Source organism: Sceloporus occidentalis, unplaced genomic scaffold (genome assembly GCF_023333645.1).
Source record: "Sceloporus occidentalis isolate IW3139 unplaced genomic scaffold, rSceOcc1.0.p SCAF_503, whole genome shotgun sequence".
Taxonomy (NCBI): domain Eukaryota; kingdom Metazoa; phylum Chordata; class Lepidosauria; order Squamata; family Phrynosomatidae; genus Sceloporus; species Sceloporus occidentalis.
This window is the reverse complement of record NW_028317483.1, coordinates 5001-29538: the sequence shown is the minus strand read 5'-3', so window position 1 is coordinate 29538 and position 24538 is coordinate 5001. Positions and strand designations below refer to the sequence as shown.

At 52.7% G+C, this 24538-nt stretch overlaps 1 protein-coding gene and 1 pseudogene across 1 annotated transcript; both read right to left on the bottom strand.

Annotated features, from left to right (window-relative positions):
* Nucleotides 1–1674: 1674 nt before the first annotated feature.
* On the bottom strand, nt 1675–14042 carry LOC149271466 (neuronal acetylcholine receptor subunit alpha-10-like). Its single transcript, XM_089507389.1, has 5 exons — nt 13997–14042; nt 6112–6257; nt 5584–5738; nt 2684–3216; nt 1675–2315 (listed from the first exon to the last, which is right to left on the bottom strand). The coding sequence occupies exons 1-5, from the start codon at nt 14040–14042 to the stop codon at nt 1675–1677; spliced, it is 1521 nt and encodes a 506-aa protein (XP_089363515.1).
* A 4956-nt stretch (nt 14043–18998) lies between these two features.
* LOC149271465 (nuclear pore complex protein Nup98-Nup96-like) overlaps nt 18999–24538 on the bottom strand; it is a 9666-nt pseudogene continuing 4126 nt past the window's right edge.

Here is a 24538-nt window from a genome sequence, read left to right as displayed (position 1 = left end):
GTGTGTTAGGCAGTGCGTATATTGAGGGGGCAAAGGGAAAGTGGGGCCACTTGGCTGTACTTTGCCCCCCCCGGGCCAGAAGGTGCCAACCCTCCCCTGCCTGCTTCAACACAGGTGAATTTCTTGCCAATAACTGCTTACAGTACGATTAGAACACGTCAGTCCCTATTGTCTGTCTTTTTTTTAATCCTATTTCTGTCTTTTTGCCCCATTCTCTGTTTTTGCCCTCCTGGAAGCCGATGAAGGCGTCCTTTCTATTCGAGGACGCACTCCTGGCCAGTCCCTCCGTCCCGTGTGTGTTCGCACGCCTCGCTGCTTCTCAATCAGTGGAAATCCTTGCGTCTGTCCGATGAATTATTCAGGTGCGAGCTGCCACCTCGCCGGTCGGCGTGTGCGAAGGATGCGTCCAACTCCATGCTGATTGTGAGAGGCCGCTCATCAAATATACATTAAGAGACGATACGCAGTCAGGGGCAGCTTCCGGCTGGAATGTCCTAATTCCTCACCATAGGCACAGAACCAGCGCAGGGACGGTTCTGGCTTGTGATGGGTTAATGGCTGCACAACTGGTATATAACCCTGGGTATACTCACTACAATCACATCACCCTTAGTCAAGCAGCCACTCTCCTTCTGTCTCATTCCTCCTCAACCTCCTAACAGACTATAAGCTTCCAGGAGCAGATCCTCTTCTTCTTCCGCCCCAGTCTGTCTTCCGTGTGTTAATCTGTATTGTTACCCCCCCCCCGTAACATCTCTATGGAAACAGCGGATGCGCTCTAAATGAAGTGTAGTAATAATAATAATGATGATGACAATGATAAAGTGTGACTGTGTGTTCAGTTATGGGCATCTTTTGGCAGACTTCGGTTCGGATAGAAAACGTGGGTCATTATTTCAGAGATGGGACCCGCCGGACGTAAGTCACACTTTTCTGGAGTTGATAGTGTAAGGTTGGGATGTTTGTTGTGTTACTGATAACAGAGAGACTGTCAGAGTGTGTAAGTGTGTGTTAGTGTATGGTGTTAGCATGAGTGTATGGTGTTAGTGTATGGTGCTAGCATGAGTGTGTGTTAGTGTATGGTGTTAGCATGAGTGTGTGTTAGTGTATGGTGTTAGCATGAGTGTGTGTTAGTGTATGGTGTTAGCATGAGTGTGTGTTAGTGTATGGTGCTAGCATGAGTGTGTGTTAGTGTATGGTGCTAGCATGAGTGTGTGTTAGTGTATGGTGCTAGCAAGAACCTGAATCCACCATGACAGGGCAATGGAGTCCAGCAGAAGGGGTCAACTGGGCCATTCACATCTACGACTGAAGAAGACTCCAGCCAAACAGCTTTCTTAACAGCTCCTTATTAACCCCTTTTCAGTGGCGCACATGGCATGAGGAGGCTCACCCATTTAGCACTGAAGGAGTCGGCGTATGTTGTGCTCCGTGTTGATGGAACCCGATAAATACAGAAGCCCGTTATGGACACGTCAATGTGAGATACGACCACGTTTATTGCTGTAACATACATATTGACCAGCCCCCCCATCATGTTATTATCAGGAGGCATCATGCGGACTGGAACTCCACTGTGGCTTCGTTACGTACAGGATGGAACTGAAGACCAGTAGATTTACACTGTATGGGCCACGACGAGATGCTGCTGAAGATCCTGTGGATGAGGGTCCATCAGATGGCTTTCCCCATGATCAGAACACTCATGAAAAAGACCATAATGAAGAAAACCCACATGAAGAACCTGTCCATGACTTTGGCTACCTTCTTCCACTCCCCTGTCCGTTTCTGAGCTGCCTTTTGCTCTCGGAAACAGTTGGCCATGTATTCAATGTTTTTGAGCAGGCGCTCATTGTGGCACAAGCAATGGCTCTTGGGACACTCTGAGTAACCGCTTTCCTTCCAGCCGCCGCTCAGTTCGGAGTTAACATATTTGCCAGTCTCTTTCCATGCACCATGTTGATCATCGTTGGAAGGACTGCCCAAGCCATGGGCATCTTCCACCTTCTCCGTACCCTCGGGACCGACGTTGTCTGGGCAGTTCTTGAGTATGGCTGCGGTTTCCTTGCGTTTGGCCTGTCCATTCATCACCTGGACCTTGGGAATCTTCTCAGGCGTGGGTTCCGATGTAGGCCTCTTACAGCTCTCACCCACCTCGTACACGAAGAATATCCGCGACATGTACTTCAGGATGAACTTCTTTGCCCACCTGGGAACCGGCTTTGCCTCCGGCCCGCAGTGATGTATGTTCATTATGAATATGGTCAGCGCAGTAGACGCCGTGATCATCGTCATGGTGGCTATGTAATACTTTCCTGGAAAATAGACAGTGTCAGTAAAGGTCTGCTCCTCGCTCGCCCATTTTGATACTATGACCGTGAAAGGGGTGTGGCTTTGTAATAACCCCACCCACAACCCATAACTTTTGTTATTATTTTATTAGTTATCTTGTTTCGCTTGGAGATTTTATAGGAACCATTAGTCCTTTGACCCAGAACTTCCTGATGAGATTTCTCCCGTGGAAGTGGTCTGATCCGCCCACTTCCTGCCTCTATTCCCCACCCACCTACTGTCAACACCACCCCCTGCAACTGAGCTCCACCTCCTTAAGCTTCCATATGGGGTTAGGGAGACACTAGGTGTGTCCCCGAATACTTTAATTTCACTTTTTATCACTACTCACCAATGAGTGGCACATTTTCTGAGGGCGGCATGCTTTCTGCCACTAGGAGCTGAAACACAGTTAGAGCCAAAAGGACGGTGACCCCCAAAGAGACCTTCTCCCCGGAGTCGGCAGGAAGATAGAACCCTAGGGGTGCAAGGAATGAAATCATTACACAGGGGAGGAGCAGGTTAAAGATGTAAAACGAGGCTCTCCTCTTGAGCATGAGCGTGTAGGTCACATCTGGGTACGGCTCCGAGCAGCACCCATAGGTGATAACATTCTTCTTAGCCGGCATGCCGAGAATCTCCCACTCCACGTTTTCCACAAAGTCGGTCAGGTCCCCCGTATCTAAATGATTCAGGATATCGATTTGGTTGCCGTTGTACGTCCAGGAGCCGAAGGTTAAGCGGCACTGCTGGCCGTCAAATGGGAAGAAGGAGACGTCGACCTTGCAGGAGCTCTTGGTGATGGCCGGAGAGTCCCACATGATCTGACCATCGTATCGAATGACGACATTGGTCTCCATGGAGCCTGTGAACTGGTCATCAGCGCTACAAGGAAAGAGAAGAGTCTCGTTCAGCTCCTTATAGATCATCCAGGTGCGTCGTGGAGGTCACTAGGTCAGGGACTGGTGACCCCCGATAGGCAGCCATCGAGCTGAGGCTCGTGTCACAGGCACTCCATCTCCACGTCCAAGCTACGGAACTCCAAGTTCACTCTCCATTTCGAAGTCCCAATCTCAGCTGGTTTCTCCTGCAAGAAGTTGGTCCTGTACAATGTATAGTTAAACCGGTGAGCTTTACCTACACATTACGCAGGCCCGGCTTGGAAGAGACACCCGCTGGGGTTGGTCCTTTGGAAAGAGTAGTGGAGCTGGTGACAATTCGATAAATCCCGTGGTGTCATTGATTGGGGGTCACCGCTCCCAAGGCTGGGGTTACCCTACATTTAGCCTTTTAAACAAAGGTGACCTTCTGTGAAAGCCCCCTAAACGATACGCTCCATGCATTTAGAGCCAGGATGAAGGTGTAAAGCCCTCTGCTATATATAAATATATATACACCGCAAAACCAGCACCGGCCACGCCTCCGGAGACGAGCAACCAATGGGAGCAGCACCCGCGATTTGATCAACCAATACTCGTCAGCTGATCTGTAACCCATGAAGCATATCGGCTCCTATCCAGCTATCATACGGAAAATTTAAACCAACGCCTGGCTGAGGATGATGGGAGTGGTAGGCTTTTAAAAGCGGGAGATCTGAGGGAACCTAAGCATAAAACCCCATCCGGAAAAAAGCTATACGTTAGCTCAACTTTTTTTAACACCCCGGGTGAAGTGATCCGGGCACCAAAGGGTTAAATGTAACGGGGGCAGTTGGGTGATATGACTGTCTGTGCCAAATCCACCTGCTCTCAGGAACACATTAGAAGAGGCTGCCGGAGAAGCTAAAGTGTCAGTCGGTGCCGGGGCTCGGAAGGTCAGCTCCGCGGGAGAACATGAGCCGCCTCAGCCAGCAGCTGCACCTTCAGATTGGGTTTCACCTTCAGTACCGGCGTGCGGGAGGCCGTCGGACCGGCCATAATACCCCCCCCCCCCGCTCCTTCCACATTCTACCAACGCTCCATATTCCGAAAACCAGAACGTCCCGCCAGCCAGCGATTCCCTCAAATTAAATCGCCTTATTCTACAAACGTTCCGCTCGCTCGGTCTCCTACACCCCAAATGCTTAGTCTCGGATGAATGGGCAGATTCTCAGGGTTTTTACCCCAGTCTCGGATGAATGGGCAGATTCTCAGGGTTTTTACCCCAGTCTGGAGGTGAATGGGCAGATTCTCAGGGTTTTTACCCCAGTCTCGGGCTGAATGGGCAGATTCTCAGGGTTTTTACCCCAGTCTCGGGCTGAATGGGCAGATTATCTGGGTTTTTACCCCAGTCTCGGGGTAAATGGGCAGATTCTCAGGGTTTTTACCCCAGTCTCGGGGTGAATGGGCAGATTTTAAGGGTTTTTACCCCAGTCTTGGGGTGAATGGGCAGATTCTCAGGGTTTTTACCCCAGTCTCGGGGTGAATGGGCAGATTCTCAGGGTTTTTACGCCAGTCTTGGGGTGAAAGGGCAGATTCTCAGGGTTTTTACCCCAGTCTGGGGGTGAATGGGCAGATTCTCAGGGTTTTTACCCCAGTCTCAGGGTGAATGGGCAGATTTTAAGGGTTTTTACCCCAGTCTTGGGGTGAACGGGCAGATTCTCTGGGTTTTCACCCTGTCTCAGTATTCAGATACTGCTCTGATTGAGCCTCCCAATTGGCTCTTTTCTCCCTGCTATATCACAGCTGTAATCCCTGCTTGAATACAGGTGACTCCATTACGAATATCTTTACCTCCTGATCAGTAACTGTCTCCATAACGACCGTTTTATGACCAGTAGTCATCATACTAGTCCAGAACTCACTAAAAAGAATTTATTTTTAGACCAGATCACACCTAAATTCTCTTTCTTGCCCCGAGTTCGCGAACGTCTCATTTCGGGTCAAGTATTAGCAGACGGCCGTTATTTTTCGCGAGGCGTCTATTTTTCCCCCACGCAGGCAGTTAAAGGGTTACTCTACCACTTTTCATGCAGCCATTTCCAGTCCGGATTTGGCCAGAGTTGACTCTTTTTTTGGCGTCCTACCTTTTCCGAGCCCCTCCTGAAGATGGACGCCTTCCTAATGGCGCGGTGCGGAGTCCCGAGACTTCGGGTGACTATTTCCATGGCGGAGATCAGAGGGACAGAGAGGGGATTTAGCTGCACGGGGGTAATAATCTAAGATGGAGGGAGGGAGGAGGTAAATGGGGCAAAAGCCAGAAGTCATCGCCTGATCCCAGGCTGGAAAAGTGGTAAGAAATGAGTTGATGGAGCCCAACACCGATCCGACCTACTTGTTATATAGGACTATATCAGGTCTCCATACATAACTGCTAGGTATACGGATGGTATCGAGACCATCATAATCATCCTTGTTCCAGCGCAGGTAGGCGTCAAACCACACCTGACGGATCCACAGGTACGCCATCAGGATCTGGTTCCGCTCGTCCTGGGGGGGGGGAAACGGGGGGAAAGGGGTTAAAGAGATTAAACAAAGACCCACTTTATACACCAGTAACGATGACCACCGGCCCCTCCCCCACACGCTGGGTCCTCACATCCGTGTAAAGGAGAGCGACGTTACATACTTACACGCAAACCTGGACGGACAGCCAGATACAAACATTTCAACGGATCCCTCATCTTCCCTTCCATGATATATTAATATTACCGCCCTCTGTTACCCCGCGCTGTACGCAGGAGCCGCCATCTTGCTGCCCCGTCACAGGGTATAAATCGCCCGTCGAGGTATCTGTGATAATAGCGTTACGGAGGGACCTGCGCAGCCACCCCCTCTGTAAATCTTCATACAATACCCGTACCATGTCAATGATCTGAGACAGGGTGACCTGCAGAGTCACGTTGAGGACCTTGTCCATGTCTTCCACCGGACGCAGCGCGTTGGAGTAGTTGGCAAACAAATCGTTCATCAGCTTGTAGGCATATTTTCCTTGTGCTCCTTGGATGGCTGAAAAGAGAGAAACGAGGGGGCAGAACGGTCAAGTAAATGGAAGAAAGGTTCAGATATGGGGGTAAGCGTGCGTGCGTGCGCCGCGGTAATCCGCCCGGTCTCCATTCTCTCTTATTACGGCACTTAAAGGCTTAGACAAAAAAAAAAGCCAGAGAGAAGAGAAAGAAGGTGGGATGGGGTGGTGATTGGCGGACATCCCCCTCGCTACAATCACATCATCCTTAGCCAAGCAGCCCCCCTCCCCTTCTCCCATGGGGGGGTCGGGGGCAGATATCATTTGATTCAGGGGCAGATCCAGATTAACACTCCATGCAGCCCTAGGCAAGGTACCAACTCACAACCCCGCTGCCGGGCAATCCAGTCCCTGCCGCGGAAGACCCTATCCCAGTGCAGCACCCTATGCGTGAAGCCAAGTTCTTCGAGGGTTACTTGACTCCGAGGTAGAAGGGCGGAAGCAGAGTGTGAGGTGCGGTAATGACAGAAGGGGGAGAAGGAGAGAGTGTCAGTGTGTATGTGTGTGTGTGTCAGTGTGTATGTGTGTGTCAGTGTGTGTGTGTGTGTCAGTGTGTATGTGTGTGTCAGTGTGTGTGTGTCAGTGTATGTGTGTGTGTGTGTCAGTGTGTGTGTGTGTGTGTCAGTGTGTATGTGTGTGTCAGTGTGTGTGTCAGTGTGTATGTGTGTGTCAGTGTGTGTGTGTCAGTGTGTGTGTGTGTGTGTCAGTGTGTATGTGTGTGTCAGTGTGTGTGTGTGTCAGTGTGTGTGTGTCAGTGTATGTGTGTGTGTGTGTCAGTGTATGTGTGTGTGTGTGTCAGTGTGTGTGTGTGCGTGTGTGTAAATGCATGCTGTTAGTGTGAGTGTGTACAGTGTTAGCGTGAGTGTGTGTTACTGTATGACAGTCTTTATGTGTTAATGTAGGGTGTTGGAGCATGTGTGAGTGCATGGTGTTAGTGTGAGTGTGTGTGCGTAAGGTGTTAAGAGTGTCATGTGTGAGAGGTGTGAGGGAGAGGCGGGGGATGGTGTATGTACGTGTAAGTGAATGGTGTTAGAGTGACTTTCTGTGTTAGAATGTGCATTTATTCAGTTACAGTGGGGGGGATACTTCACCCAGGGGCCACTAGCCCTAGGCTGACCCCTAAGCCCCAGGGTCTGTGTTGTTTGAGGGCAGTGGTTTGCCCCGGATCCATACCGTGTGGGGTCGAATCCCAAAAATACGAGAAGCTCTCATGCATAGCGGATAATACCCCGAGTCTGGGGCAAATCACCCGTCATTATTTACCAATCATCCAGATCCGCTGAACAGCCGGAAATCCATCGCACCCCCCCTTCCCGCACCCCCCCGATCCGCTGATTACCCGGCCAGAGGCGACTGGTGCCAGAAAAGACTTTATCGGCTAAAGATAAAAGAAATACAATTAAGCGGCATTAACTCCGAAGAGATGATTATCCTGCCGCTCATCAACCCGGCTGCGCGGAGAAACGCGACGGCGCAGGAAGAAAGAAATCAAAGGACCAGAAGATGAGGAAGAGACCTCTGAGGTCTCGGAGGCTCAAGCGACGTCTTTTTCGAAGTCAGCCCAATAAAAGCAACCGCTTTCGCCTCCAGACACCAAGGGCGCTGTCACCCCGAATCCCCGCTCCTGCCCGACGCATTCATCATTATTTTGGGATTTATGGGAATTTATGCCCCGTTTTTCCATTAATAGGAGTTGTGGTACTGAACGGGTTAATTCCGTGTAAACTGATCGGTTCCGTGGAAAGGCCCCTGAAGCCAGAGATGCATTAACCCTTTCATTCCCAGCGCAGGGCTGGATTTGTGGTGTTACTGAAGGGGGGACCCGGCGACTGGACCCTGCATTGTTTGATGAGCTATTGCGGGCAGTGTTTCTGACCCCTGGATGAGGATGATGAGAGTAGGTGTCTACAGGATGTGGAGACAGGGTTTGCCTAAAACACGCCTGTCCCAGGAGGATTGGGGGTCTTACCTATGGTCAAGCAGGGAAAGCTTAGTTTCAACTGATTTACCCCGGAAAGAGAATAAACGCCAATCATATTCCCAGAACATGTAGTTTACCGGAGCGAGCCGGGGGTCCGGAAGAATCAGACCCCAGCGGAGCGCAGCGTCTGCTGTATGAGAAAGCTGCAAACCGCTGCGAATAACGCCGTTTCCGGTCCGTGGAAAATAGAGTTTTTGGGGCTCAAGAGAACTTTCATAAAAATCACATTCACCCCGCAGCCGGGCGCCTCAACTCTGCTCTCAACCCTGCGCTGACTCTGTGCTGACTCTGTACTGATCTCTGTGCTGTACCCTGCACTGACTCTGCGCTGATCTCTGTGCTGTACCCTGCACTTACTCTGCGCTGATCTCTGCTGTACCCTGCACTGACTCTGCGCTGATCTCTCTGCTGTACCCTGCGCTGACTCTGTACTGATCTCTGTGCTGTACCCTGCACTGACTCTGCGCTGATCTCTGTGCTGTACCCTGCACTTACTCTGCGCTGATCTCTCTGCTGTACCCTGCGCTGACTCTGTGCTGACTCTGTACTGATCTCTGTGCTGTACCCTGCACTGACTCTGCGCTGATCTCTGTGCTGTACCCTGCACTTACTCTGCGCTGATCTCTGCTGTACCCTGCACTGACTCTGCGCTGATCTCTCTGCTGTACCCTGCGCTGACTCTGTACTGATCTCTGTGCTGTACCCTGCACTGACTCTGCGCTGATCTCTGTGCTGTACCCTGCACTTACTCTGCGCTGATCTCTCTGCTGTACCCTGCGCTGACTCTGTGCTGACTCTGTACTGATCTCTGTGCTGTACCCTGCACTGACTCTGCGCTGTACCCTGCACTTACTCTGCGCTGATCTCTGCTGTACCCTGCGCTGACTCTGTACTGATCTCTGTGCTGTACCCTGCACTGACTCTGCGCTGATCTCTGTGCTGTACCCTGCACTGACTCTGCGCTGATCTCTCTGCTGTACCCTGCGCTGACTCTGTACTGATCTCTGTGCTGTACCCTGCACTGACTCTGCGCTGATCTCTGTGCTGTACCCTGCACTTACTCTGCGCTGATCTCTCTGCTGTACCCTGCGCTGACTCTGTGCTGACTCTGTACTGATCTCTGTGCTGTACCCTGCACTGACTCTGTGCTGTACCCTGCACCGACTCTGCACTGATCTCTGTGCTGTACCCTGCACTTACTCTGCGCTGATCTCTGCTGTACCCTGCACTGACTCTGTGCTGATCTCTGCTGTACCCTGCACTGATCTCTGCGCTGATCTCTGTGCTGTACCCTGCACTGACTCTGTGCTGATCTCTGTTCTGTACCCTGCGCTGATCTCTGTGCTGTACCCTGCACTGATCTCTGCGCTGGACCCGGCACCTACCACTGGCGACCACCAGCCTCAGAGGGGCAGAGTCAGCTTTAGCCCTCCAGACCGGTGCTGGGTTACATTATGGTTTCTTTAACCCTTTCCCTGGTTCATGTCGGGACTCCGTGTAAAAGAGTCTAACACATTTAACATCTCTTCTAACCCCAGTAATATAAAAGGACCGTGTGTTATTATTGGTGAAAAGATATGTGTGACAGGGCCAGGCTAGCTGGCTCATGTGTCATATGAAGTTTAGCCGGGTCACGGAGCACTTTTGTGTCCGGTTCCGTATCCCGTGACCCGGTAATATATTATATTGTGTTTATTGTGTAACCGGCCCAGAGACTGATGTGGATTCAGCCCCAGCCTTCAAAGAGACGATCCTATAATCTGGCTGGGGCTCTTAATCAGCCAGCACAGCCCTGTCTGCCCAGACGGCACCCGCACTACAGGGGGGATAACACAGGTGGGGGAACCCATTGTATTCTGTAATCCCCTCACCTGATACATCCCCTGTATACTGATGGGATTTGTGATGGGATGTGAGTGATGGGATTGGGGGTTGGGTTCGGTACACATTGCATTGAGATTGTATATAAGTTCTGTGTGTTTGTAATAAAGAGAGTTCTTCTTGGTTTACTACGAATGGTGGTCTGGATGATCCGTGGATAGCTGAGTGCGATCCGTATGAGGGACTGACTGGTGATTCCTCAGCCCTCAAACAGGGGGACCCGGCCTTGGGTACGGTGACCCTGTAACAATATGTATTACACTCCGTTAATACCCTCCGGCGGGGGCAGCGCTGGCACACGGTATGATCTAATATCATATTAACCTGACGTGCAGCTGCTGTCACCTGTGAGCATGCAGGAGCTGTTAGCCCGTCACTAATTACCCGTGTATTGGGAGGCGCTGGCGTGTGTGTTTACACTCCGTGTCCCCGGCGCTGCTCTCCACCCTCCCGCGTTCAATGTTTAATGCCGGCGCGTCGCTCCCCACTCACTTCCCACAGACTCACTTACAGATCACGACGCGATCCTGTCTGCTCTCAGCGCAAAGCGAGTGAATGGGGCGGGGCGGGGGTTACAGTCGATAGAATTACAACTAATTCCGAGATGCCGGGATGGGGCGGCCCTCAGACCCCACGGACACTGAGACTGGAGACCCTCCACGGGGGCATTACTTTCACTTACAAGGTGCGGCCCGAAATATTAAAATAAAATGAACATTCAAAAACATATTTACTAAACGCGCCACTTTCCTCCAATCAGCCCCTTCCATTCCAACCGATCAGGATTCTTCACATACCAGATCCCGATCTCCGCAGCCAATCCACAGAAACAGAGAAAGGGGGAGGAGTAACAAATAGTGTAAAAAACGAATTATTATTTATATATCGCCGTCATACTCCGCAGCGCTGTACAATGTGTTATTATTATTTATATATCGCCGTCATACTCCGCAGCGCTGTACAATGTGTTATTATTATTATTTATATATCGCTGTCATACTCCGCAGCGCTGTACAATGTGTTGTTATTATTTATATATCGCCGTCATACTCCGCAGCGCTGTACAATGTGTGTTATTATTATTTATATATCGCTGTCATACTCCGCAGCGCTGTACAATGTGTGTTATTATTATTTATATATCGCCGTCATACTCCGCAGCGCTGTACAATGTGTGATATTATTATTTATATATCGCCATCATACTCCGCAGCGCTGTACAATGTGTGATATTATTATTTATATATAGCCGTCATACTCCGCAGCGCTGTACAATGTGTTATTATTATTTATATATCGCCGTCATACTCCGCAGCGCTGTACAATGTGTGTTATTATTATTTATATATCGCCGTCATACTCCGCAGCGCTGTACAATGTGTTATTATTATTTATATATCGCCGTCATACTCCGCAGCGCTGTACAGTGTGTTATTATTATTTATATATCGCCGTCATACTCCGCAGCGCTGTACAGTGTGTTATTATTATTTATATATCGCCGTCATACTCCGCAGCGCTGTACAATGTGTGTTATTATTATTTATATATCGCCGTCATACTCCGCAGCGCTGTACAATGTGTGTTATTATTATTTATATATCGCCGTCATACTCCGCAGCGCTGTACAATGTGTTATTATTATTTATATATCGCCGTCATACCCCGCAGCGCTGTACAATGTGTGTTATTATTATTATTTATATATCGCCGTCATACTCCGCAGCGCTGTACAATGTGTGTTATTATTTATATATCGCCGTCATACCCCGCAGCGCTGTACAATGTGTGTTATTATTATTTATATATCGCCGTCATACTCCGCAGCGCTGTACAATGTGCGATATTATTATTTATATATCGCCGTCATACTCCGCAGCGCTGTACAATGTGTGTTATTATTATTTATATATCGCCGTCATACTCTGCAGCGCTGTACAATGTGTTATTATTATTATTTATATATCGCCGTCATACTCCGCAGCGCTGTACAATGTGTGTTATTATTATTTATATATCGCCGTCATACTCCGCAGCGCTGTACAATGTGCGATATTATTATTTATATATCGCCGTCATACTCCGCAGCGCTGTACAATGTGTGTTATTATTATTTATATATCGCCGTCATACTCCGCAGCGCTGTACAATGTGTTATTATTTATATATCGCCGTCATACTCCGCAGCGCTGTACAATGTCTGTGTTATTATTATTATTTATATATCGCCGTCATACTCCGCAGCGCTGTACATTGTGTTATTATTTATATATCGCCGTCATACTCCGCAGCGCTGTACAATGTGTGTTATTATTTATATATCGCCGTCATACTCCGCAGCGCTGTACAATGTGTTATTATTTATATATCGCCGTCATACTCCGCAGCGCTGTACAATGTGTGTTATTATTATTTATATATCGCCGTCATACTCCGCAGCGCTGTACATTGTGTTATTATTATTATTTATATATCGCCGTCATACTCCGCAGCGCTGTACAATGTGTGTTATTATTATTTATATATCGCCGTCATACTCCGCAGCGCTGTACAATGTGTTATTATTATTATATATATCGCCGAATCATACTCCGCAGCGCTGTACAATGTGTGTTATTATTATTTATATATCGCCGTCATACTCCGCAGCGCTGTAAAATGTGTGTTATTATTATTTATATATCGCCGTCATACTCCGCATTCGCTGTACAATGTGTTATTATTATTATTATATATCGCCGTCATACTCCGCAGCGCTGTAAAATGTGTGTTATTATTATTTATATATCGCCGTCATACTCCGCAGCGCTGTGCAATGTGTTATTATTATTTATATATCGCCGTCATACTCCGCAGCGCTGTACAATGTGTGTTATTATTATTTATATATCACCGTCATACTCCGCAGCGCTGTACAATGTGTTATTGTTATTTATATATCGCCGTCATACTCCGCGGCGCTGTACAATGTGTGTTATTATTATTTATATATCGCCGTCATACTCCGCAGCGCTGTACAATGTGTGATATTATTATTTATATATCGCCGTCATACTCCGCGGCGCTGTACAATGTGTTATTATTATTTATATATCGCCGTCATACTCCGCAGCGCTGTACAATGTGTATTATTATTTATATATCGCCGTCATACTCCGCAGCGCTGTACAGTGTGTGATATTATTATTTATATATCGCCGTCATACTCCGCAGCGCTGTACAATGTGTTATTATTATTATTTATATATCGCCGTCATACTCCGCAGCGCTGTACAGTGTGTGATATTATTATTTATATATCGCCGTCATACTCCGCAGCGCTGTACAATGTGTGATATTATTATTTATATATCGCCGTCATACTCCGCGGCGCTGTACATTGTGTTATATACGGTATTATTTATGAGGGTGATACTCGCTACCGCTGTAGATCAGCAGATGGCAGGCAGAGGAGACATGAAACACTTCGTATTAATAGAGCGAGGATGAAGCGGCAGCCGGGCGGAGGATCTGTGGATGGCGCGGGGGACGAGGATGTGCGGGGTGCAGACTGGGCTGGGCAGGTGACCGCCTGGGGGGCAATAAAGGACAAACTTACCCCCATCCTCTGTATATACCCCCTGTCACCTCAGCACATATGAACGGGGGGGGGGGGGGGGGGGGGGGGGGTTATTGTTTGCAGAGCATCTCCTCACAGAATTGCCCCAAACTCCCCACCTGCACCTCAGGGGTTAACCCTCCCTGCTATCCACGGCATCAGAGGGGTTAATGCCTCAGATAACGGGTACGCTGGGGTCTCCCGGGGCTTTGGGGGTAAATCCAGTAATAATAGTAAAGAGAAGCCCCGGGCGGGGTACTTACCCGGCAGCAGCGGCAGGCAGTTGATGAGGAGGCACAGAAGTCTCATGTTGGGGTGTCGGGTGAGACCCTCGGTCACTGTGTGAGCCCCCCAGCTCTCCTGCCAGCTCCCACCATCACAGCAGCAGCTGCCCCTCCGCGCGTCTTCTGCCCACCTGCCCCGGAGCGCTCCTCTCCCCCTCCTCAGTGCGGGACTCCCTCCCTCTCTCCTCCCCCCCTCCTTCTTGGCAGCCCCCCCCCCCAGTCTCGGGGTCCCTTTTATTTGCCCCCCAATAGGACTGGAATCCCCCCCCCCGCGCTGATCTGCCCCTTTACCCCAGCACTGAGCCCCTATTGCCCCCTCTCTGGTCCCAGTCTGTGAAGCCCTGAGCTGCCCCCCCCACTCTTACACAATACCCCCTGCCTTAATACCCCGATACTCCCCCCACCGGGAGAGAGGAATTACCCCATCCGTGCAGCGAGCGGCCGGGATCAGCACCCCGGAGACCCCCGGCATCCGCTAGAGGGCGACCGGGAACATTATTCACTAACAACACCCGATTTACCCCCGGGAGACCAGAAGGAGCCACCAGCGGACCCGAAATAACCCTTTCAGTACTACTGGCAATCGGCTATACTTACACCATAAAGGGTTAAGGATCTGCACACAACTCAGGAGGTAAAGGGGTTAAAACTAAAAGTCACCCTCTAACAGATATACTAATACCCCGCTGGGGGGGGTTATATTACTGTATACAGCGCTGGGGGGTTATATTACTGTATACAGCGCTGGGGGGTTATATTACTGTATACAGCGCTGGGGGTTATATTACTGTATACAGCACTGGGGGGGTTATATTACTGTATACAGCGCTGGGGGGGGTTATATTACTGTATACAGCGCTGGAGGTTATATTACTGTATACAGCGCTGGGGGGTTATATTACTGTATACAGCGCTGGGGGGGGTTATATTACTGTATACAGCGCTGGAGGTTATATTACTGTATACAGCGCTGGGGGGTTATATTACTGTATACAGCGCTGGGGGGTTATATTACTGTATACAGCGCTGGGGGGTTATATTACTGTATACAGCGCTGGGGGGGTTATATTACTGTATACAGCGCTGAGGGTTATATTACTGTATACAGCGCTGGGGGGTTATATTACTGTATACAGCGCTGGGGGTTATATTACTGTATACAGTGCTGGGGGGTTATATTACTGTATACAGTGCTGGGGGGTTATATTACTGTATACAGCGCTGGGGGGTTATATTACTGTATACAGCGCTGGGGTTATATTACTGTTGGAAAAATACTTATGTTATCAAAAATATTATTTGCTTACATATAAGGAAGTAGAAAATGTCATGTCCATGATATATGCACCAGTCCCCGCCAGCACGCTTCCTCTATGATATTCTATATATATATATAGAATAAAAGGTCAAGTCTGGGCCATTTTTAATTATGCAGCTTAATAGGTGTAACCTGCTTGAAAAGTAACCAATCATAATGATGCCTGCTATTACAAGTAGATAAGATGCTATATAAACCATGTATTCTAAACATATAATCAGACAACGCTTCGACTTTTGTGTGTTGTGTGCCTTGTCTCGATTATGCGCATGATCTAAATAAAGGGAAACTCTTTCTGAGGAGAATTCGACCATTAATTCAACCAACAATTACTTTATATAGCGCTGGGGGTTATATTACTGTATACAGCGCTGGGGGGTTATATTACTGTATACAGCGCTGGGGGGGTTATATTACTGTATACAGCGCTGGGGGGGTTATATTACTGTATACAGCGGTGGGGGTTATATTACTGTATACAGTGCTGGGGGGTTATATTACTGTATACAGCGCTGGGGGTTATATTACTGTATACAGCGCTGGGGGGTTATATTACTGTATACAGCGCTGGGGGGTTATATTACTGTATACAGCGCTGGGGGGGTTATATTACTGTATACAGCGGTGGGGGTTATATTACTGTATACAGTGCTGGGGGTTATATTACTGTATACAGCGCTGGGGGTTATATTACTGTATACAGCGCTGGTGGTTATATTACTGTATACAGCACTGGGTGGGTTATATTACTGTATACAGCGCGGGGGTTATATTACTGTATATAGCGCTGGGGGGTTATTACTGTATACAGCGCTGGGGGTTATATTACTGTATACAGCGCTGGGGGGTTATATTACTGTATATAGCGCTGGGGGGTTATATTACTGTATACAGCGCTGGTGGTTATATTACTGTATACAGCACTGGGGTTATATTACTGTATATAGCGCTGGGGGGTTATTACTGTATACAGCGCTGGGGGTTATATTACTGTATACAGCGCTGGGGGGTTATATTACTGTATACAGCGCTGGGGGGTTATATTACTGTATACAGTGCTGGGGTTATATTACTGTATACAGCGCTGGGGGGTTATATTACTGTATACAGCGCTGAGGGTTATATTACTGTATACAGTGCTGGGGGGGTTATATTACTGTATACAGCGCTGGGGGGGGTTATATTACTGTATACAGCGCTGGAGGTTATATTACTGTATACAGCGCTGGGGGGGGTTATATTACTGTATACAGCGCTGGAGGTTATATTACTGTATACAGCGCTGGGGGGTTATATTACTGTATACAGCGCTGGGGGGTTATATTACTGTATATAGCGCTGGGGGGTTATTACTGTATGCAGCGCTGGGGGTTATATTACTGTATACAGCGCTGGGGGGTTATATTACTGTATACAGCGCTGGGGGGTTATATTACTGTATACAGTGCTGGGGTTATATTACTGTATACAGCGCTGGGGGGTTATATTACTGTATACAGCGCTGAGGGTTATATTACTGTATACAGTGCTGGGGGTTATATTACTGTATACAGCGCTGGGGGTTATATTACTGTATACAGCGCTGGGGGGTTATATTACTGTATACAGCGCTGGGGGTTATATTACTGTATACAGCGCTGGGGGGTTATATTACTGTATACAGCGCTGGGGGTTATATTACTGTATACAGTGCTGGGGGTTATATTACTGTATACAGCGCTGGGGGTTATATTACTGTATACAGCGCAGGGGTTATATTACTGTGACAGGGCCAGGCTAGCTGGCTCATATGAAGTTTAGCCGGGTCACGGAGCACTTTTGTGTCCGGTTCTGTATACCGTGACCCGGTAATATATTATATTGTGTATTATTGTGTAACCGGCCCAGAGACTGATGTGGATTCAGCCCCAGCCTTCAAAGAGACGATCCTATAATCTGGCTGGGGCTCTTAATCAGCCAGCACAGCCCTGTCTGCCCAGACGGCACCCGCACTACAGGGGGGATAACACAGGTGGGGGAACCCATTGTATTCTGTAATCCCCTCACCTGATACATCCCCTGTATACTGATGGGATTTGTGATGGGATGGGAGTGATGGGAGTGGGGGTTGGGTTCGGTACTCATTGCATTGAGATTGTATATAAGTTCTGTGTGTTTGTAATAAAGAGAGCTCTTCTTGGTTTGCTACGAATGGTGGTCTGGATGATCCGGGGATAGCTGAGTGCGATCCGTATGAGGGACTGACTGGTGATTCCTCAGCCCTCAAACAGGGGGACCCGGCCTTGGGTACGGTGACCCTGTAACAAGCAGGGAGTAGAGTACCAAACAGGGAAAGCTTAGATGTCAGGAGACTGTGACCCCGAGAACCTGCCCCTTCTCCCCAAGACTGGGGTAAAAACCCTGATAATGCACAATGCCACCATCTGCCCCCTCAGCCCAGTGACCGAGACAAATGCCTTGAGAATCTGCCCATCCCCCAACGCAAAAACCCTGGGAATCTGCCCCATCCCCTGACGCCGGGGTAAAAACCCCGGGAATCTGCCCCATCCCCCGACGCCGGGGTAAAAACCCCGGGAATCTGCCCCATTCCCCCGAGGCCGGGGTAAAAGCCCCGAGTGCGGCCCCCCGTTTGCCGCAGGGCCGCGCATTGAGTGACTCCAGACGTATTATAAATGTTTTATTAAAAAACGATTCAGAGCACAGGAGAAATCTATCATTTATTCATCGGATAAAACCCTTAACACAATGTTCATGCAAACACCCAGAATGCAGCAGCGCCCGGCGGCAGCGCCCCGCCTCGCCTACCCCTCACAGGACCACGCCCCGGAGCGCAAGCTCCTGCGCACACAATCATACATCGGGGGGGCTGCATCCACTCAAATATCTCCAACGACAGCAGAACTTAAGGCCATCTTTGTGCGGAAAGGGGGGGGGGGGGCTAGGCTTGTGAGCTTACAATCTAGCCTTTAACACGAGCCCAAAGACAAATCACTGCACGACACGGCACTCGGGAAAGAGACCGACGTTCCGATCTGAACTGACGGACAGAGACGCGCCCCGCGTACTATGTCAGATCTAGAACCTCACGCCTGGCGGAACGCATACAATTGCACTTTGTTGCAGCTTTCCCGTTGGGGGGGGGGGCCCTAGGCGCACGCCACGGCCTGCACTAGATCGTATACTATCTCAGCTCTAGAACGTCACATCTAGAACACACACGGCTGAAGCTCGAGACGCCGGACATGTCACAGAACGTTCCGCGGAGAAGCCGACGCGGCTCACGGGATTCTCGCAGTGAAAGAAAACGCCGGAAGCATTTTTTTGGCAAAATGTGTGAAACGGTCGGGGAGGAAAAACGCCCCACTTTAGACTTCGGTTTTTGGTTTAGAGGGAGAAGCCACGTCGGGCTCCTGCTTAACTTAACAGCTCTGTACAAAAAAATACCCTCGGCTTTTATGAACATCGTTATATTTAAAGCGACACTCGGGGTCCGGGCGGCGACGCCGGGCCCTAAAAATACGCAAAGCGGAAGGAGCGCGAGGGTCCCACGGGCGACTCGCCCCCATCCCAAATAACTGTATAGGGGGCCGGCGTGGAGGCCGCGCACTCACTACTCCCACAAACATAAAAAACGAGGCATCGGGGACCCGCCCGGCCGCGGCGTTAGTTGCCCCCAACGGTCAGTTCTCTTAAGTAGGACTGCGTGAGGCGCCGCGCAGCTCCTCCAGAGCGTAGTCCTCGGGCATCGGCAGCCGTCCGATGTGGGGGGCGAGGAGCCGCAGCGGGACGCGGGGGGCTTCGTCAGACATGGAGTCCGGCGCGTGTTGGAGGCGAAGGACGACTCGCAGGATGTTGGCGACGCATTTCGCCATTTCTGTAAAACAAGAGTTTGATGTAAATCCGGGGGGAGGGGAGGAGGAGAGGAGAGGAGGAGAGAAGAGAAGGCCGGGAGAGGGGAGGAGAGAAGAGAAGGCCGGGAGAGGGGAGGAGGAGGCCAGGAGAGAAGAGAAGGCCGGGAGAGGGGAGGAGGAGAGAAGGCCGGGAGAGGAGAGGAGGAGGCCAGGAGAGGAGAGGAGAGGAGAGAAGGCCGGGAGAGGGGAGGAGGAGAAGAGAAGGCCGGGAGAGGGGAGGAGAGAAGAGAAGGCCGGGAGAGAAGAGAAGGGAGGGAGGAGGAGGCCAGGAGAGAGAGAAGGCCGGGAGAGGGGAGGAGAGAAGAGAAGGCCGGGAGAGAAGAGAAGGGAGGGGAGGAGGGAGGCCAGGAGAGAAGAGAAGGGCCGGGAGAGGGGAGGAGAGGAAGAGAAGGCCGGGAGAGGGGAGGAGAGGAAGAGAAGGCCGGGAGAGAGGGGAGGAGAGAAGAGAAGGCCGGGAGAGAAGAGAAGGGAGGGAGGAGGAGGCCAGGAGAGAAGAGAAGGCCGGGGAGAGGAGAGGAGGAGAGAAGAGAAGGCCGGGAGAGGAGAGGAGGAGAGAAGGCCGGGAGAGGAGGAGGCCAGGAGAGGAGAGGAGAGAAGAGAAGGCCGGGAGAGGGGAGGAGAGAAGAGAAGGCCGGGAGAGGAGAGGAGGAGAGAAGGCCGGGAGAGGGGAGGAGGAGAGAAGGCCGGGAGAGGGGAGGAGGAGAGAAGGCCGGGAGAGGGGAGGAGGAGAGAAGGCCGGGAGAGGGGAGGAGGAGAGAAGGCCGGGAGAGGAGGAGGAGGAGAGAAGAGAAGGCCGGGAGAGGAGAGGAGGAGAGAAGGCCGGGAGAGGAGGAGGCCAGGAGAGGAGAGGAGAGAAGAGAAGGCCGGGAGAGGGGAGGGAGAGAGAGAAGGCCGGGAGAGGAGAGGAGGAGAGAAGGCCGGGAGAGGGGAGGAGGAGAGAAGGCCGGGAGAGGGGAGGAGGAAGAGAAGGCCGGGAGAGGGGAGGAGGAGAGAAGGCCGGGAGAGGGGAGGAGGAGAGAAGGCCGGGAGGGGGGGAGGAGGGAGAGCACTCACCGGACTGGGCCAGGAAGTCTCTGGCGTTGTGGCACTGGATCTGCTCCACGCGGTTACACAGAGACGTCACTTTGGTGTGCAGTCTCTCCAACTCGCACCCCGAGCACTCCACCTGAAAGACATGCGGGGAAGGAAGCAGCGTTTCAGGATCTTGCCCGGCACAGAAGCTACAGAAAGATCCGCAGCCCAGTACTGGTGGCCTCCAGAGAGCCAAACAGAGCACCAGGGAAAAAAAAAAAAAGGGGAGGAAAAATAAACGCATGGCGGCTCTGAGCTCATTACCTGCTGGATCTGGTGGAGCATCTCGACGACGCTGATGTAGTCCAGGTAGACCTGTCCGGCCGTGTGTCCCAGCCCTGGATGTGCCTGCAGTGCTCCGGCAGGGCGAGGACATCCAGGAAGCGCCGCAGATAAGCGTAATCCTCGTTCACGATGGCGTCTGCGCACAAACACACTACAGTCAGAGAGACGCGCCATACGACAAAGAGACCCGAGCGCTGCCAGCCGATGCCTGGAACCAACACGGCGTAATACAATCACAGCTTAACTTTATGAGAGGGTGGGAGATAAGTGGAGCAGCCTCCCAGCAGAGGTGGTAGAGGGTAATACAGGGGATTAAACATGCATGGGGCAGACATACGGCTCCTGAATCTAAGACGAGACCAGCGACTGGTTAAATTTGAGTCTTTACAGGCTAGCCGGGGGGCCGGATGGGGCCGGGGGGTCCGGATGAGCCCCGGTTATTACCCGAGGCCAGGTATCTGGTGACGAGCTGGTGGCAGTGGTTCCAGTGGCCGGCCTCCAGCAGGTACAGGGCTTCTCTGTGTCGGTCGCCCTGGCGTTTGGGCGCGGACGGCTTTGGCCTCGTGGATCCAGGCTGCCGGGACGGCGAGCTTCGTGACGAGGAACGTCTCCTTCGCCAGCGACTCTGCCGTCTGCCGCAGTCCGCAGTGCCGGGTGATGAGCTCGCGGACCGCCGCCTCCCGCATGCTGCAAACAGACAGGGAGAGGGTGAGAAACGGGGCCCCCGCGGCGACGGGCGGGCTGTAACCATGGAAACGGCACTCACTCGGCCTTGGCGATATGCAGCAAAACAAACACCGCCCACTCCCAGAGGCCGGCGCTCTCCAGCTGGGCGGCGTAGCTGGCGTGCAGCAGCCCTTGGCCCTCCTCGGACAGGTGGGTGTATCTCAGCGCCCTGCATGACCATCCACAGGTGCCAGCTGAGGCGGTAATCCAGGGGGTCGGAGGTCACGCTCTTGGGGTCGAGGAGCTGACACAAGTCATAGTGCCTGGAAGAGACGAGATGCACCGCGTGACGCGGGCCCCGCAACATGCATGAGCAACACGAGTCCTGACAAGACACCGGACGCCCCCCGCATACCCCACCGACGGCAACGGGGTCAATCATTCTAAATATTTGGGGGGCCGTTGGGGCCGGTTTTGGGGGGCCTACCGCTCGCTGTAGAGCTTCAGGAGATGGAAGCAGACGTCCCGCTGCAGGGAAGCAGAGCCGGCAGGCAGCAGCTCGTCGTCCAGGCCGACCTCGGCGTCCTCCAGGTACGGGGGAAGAGGGTAACAGGCGTACGGCACCCCATCCTCCGCTCCCTGCAAAACAGGCCGTCGGAGAGAATGAAGCCGCCGGCCCCCCGCGGTATACAACACCCCCCCCCCCCCAATCCGGGTACCGAGCGCCCTCACCTGGAACGCGGCCTCGTACATGGCGAGCGCCTGGGCCACGGAGGCTGTCGGCAGGCAGCATGTACCAGAGGTGTACGGCCAGCGCGCGCTTCCAGTCCAGCTGCGAGCAGACGTTTACACTCTTCTTATCCGACGAGCGCCACACCTGCCGGAGAGAGGAGCCGTCAGCACACGGAGCGCGCGCCAGCGGGGCCGAGCGAGGGCCGATCCCTGCCGACTCACCGGGTTGCCGGACAGCAGGCTGAAGACGCGAAGCCTCTCCTCGCCGATGAAGCCGTCCACGTGCAGCTTGTGCCAGTCCACCAGCTGTAGGGCCACGAGGTCGCGCACGAGCCGGCTGCCGATCAGCTGAGACAGCAGCATGGAGAGCCTGTGATCGCCTAATCACGACACGTTCAATGAGATGGGGCGGCACGCGGTGCCACGCACAGACCGGCACGCGGTGCCACGCACAGACCGGCACGCGGTGCCACGCACAGACCGGCACGCGGTGCCACGCACAGACCGGCACGCGGTTGCCACGCACGGGGCGGCACGCGGTGCCACGCACAGACCGGCACGCGGATGCCACGCACAGACCGGCACGAGACTCACCCGCTTTCTGCGCCAGCCGGCACGCCTCGCTGATCCTCCCGCCCGTCAAATAACTGAAGACGGCCTCGATGTGACGCTCGCCGCCGTAGAGAGACACCTCCTCCTGGATGCGGGGCGCCGCGGTGCGAGACAGCCAGTGGGAGAAGGCTCTCCTCCGCTCCAGACCACGCACGTACTCGTTGGGCCCCTCCAGGCCGGCCCCCAGCTCCTTCAGCCGGCCCCACAGGGCTTCGCACAGGGTCCATGTCAGGGCCCACTGCTTGACCACAGCTGGAAAGAGAAAAGTATCAGCCACGGGAGCAGGAGACCCCCCGAACGGGCATTTAAAAGAAGCCGAGGAGGAGGAGGAGGCAAACCCCACGGCGAGAAGGTTCAGCACCCAGCCCGCGCATGCAAGTCCAGGACCATCTGCTTGCTGGTTGACCTATACATTACCCAGGGCCAGCTGGGCCCGAGGTGACCCTGGAATGACGCTGGAGGAGAAATCCCCCCAAACCTGTAAGTGAAGCTCTACTCACATTCCTGCTCCTCCGGGGAGTCCTTGCACGCCTCCGTCACCCAGCCGGCGTAGTCATGGATGGCAGCGACCCCGGGGTTGGGCTCTATCCGGGGACACGGCTCGGAGGTCAGCACGGTGCTGTTCTTTAGCTCGATCTCCAGGGGCGTCAGGTACCACCGCTGGGCTTCGGATTTCTGCTCCAGACTCAGCTGCTCTGCATGAACTTTAAACGGGGATTCTGAGAGCCTTCGGGGGAGGAGAGAGCGGAGAGGACAGGCGCGTGAGAGGAGAGAGAGCGAGAGGACAGGCGCGTGAGAGGAGAGAGAGCGAGAGGACAGGCGCGTGAGAGGAGAGAGAGCGAGAGGACAGGCGCGTGAGAGGAGAGAGAGCGAGAGGACAGGCGCGTGAGAGGAGAGAGAGCGAGAGGACAGGGCGTGAGAGGAGAGAGAGCGAAGAGGACAGGCGCGTGAGAGGAGAGAGAGCGAGAGGACAGGCGCGTGAGAGGAGAGAGAGCGAGAGGGACAGGCGCGTGAGAGGAGAGAGAGCGAGAGGACAGGCGCGTGAGAGAGGAGAGAGAGCGAGAGGACAGGCGCGTGAGAGGAGAAGAGAGCGAGAGGACAGGCGCGTGAGAGGAGAGAGAGCGAGAGGACAGGCGCGTGAGAGGAAGAGGAGAGCGAGAGGACAGACGCGTGAGAGGAGAGAGAGCGCGAGGACAGGCGCGTGAGAGGAGAGAGAGGACAGGCGCGTGAGAGGAGAGAGAGAGCGAGAGGACAGGCGCGTGAGAGAGGAGAGAGAGCGAGAGGACAGGCGCGTGAGAGGAGAGAGAGCGAGAGGACAGGCGCGTGAGAGGAGAGAGAGCGAGAGGACAGGCGCGTGAGAGGAGAGAGAGCGAGAGGAGGACAGGCGCGTGAGAGGAGAGAGAGCGAGAGGACAGGCGCGTGAGAGGAGAGAGAGCGAGAGGACAGGCGCGTGAGAGGAGAGAGAGCGAGAGGACAGGCGCGTGAGAGGAGAGAGAGCGAGAGGACAGGCCGCGTGAGAGGAGAGAGAGAGCGAGGAGGACAGGCGCGTGAGAGGAGAGAGAGCGAGAGGGACAGGCGCGTGAGAGGAGAGAGAGCGAGAGGACAGGCGCGTGAGAGGAGAGAGAGCGAGAGGACAGGCGCGTGAGAGGAGAGAGAGCGAGAGGACAGGCGCGTGAGAGGAGAGAGAGCGACGAGGACAGGCGCGTGAGAGGAGAGAGAGCGCGAGGACAGGCGCGTGAGAGGAGAGAGAGAGCGCGAGGACAGGCGCGTGAGAGGAGAGAGAGCGAGAGGACAGGCGCGTGAGAGGAGAGAGAGCGAGAGGACAGGCGCGTGAGAGGAGAGAGAGCGCGAGGACAGGCGCGTGAGAGGAGAGAGAGCGCGAGGACAGGCGCGTGAGAGGAGAGAGAGCGCGAGGACAGGCGCGTG

Excerpts from the sequence above, each read along its gene's own strand:
- LOC149271466 (XM_089507389.1), bottom strand. The coding sequence starts at position 14,042 with ATGAGACTTCTGTGCCTCCTCATCAACTGCCTGCCGCTGCTGCCGG. Across the intron at positions 5,739-6,111 it reads TGTCTCAGATCATTGACATG|GACGAGCGGAACCAGATCCT; the intron begins GTACGGGTATTG and ends CCCCCCCCCCAG. Across the intron at positions 3,217-5,583 it reads GATATAGTCCTATATAACAA|CGCTGATGACCAGTTCACAG; the intron begins GTAGGTCGGATC and ends CTTTCCTTGTAG.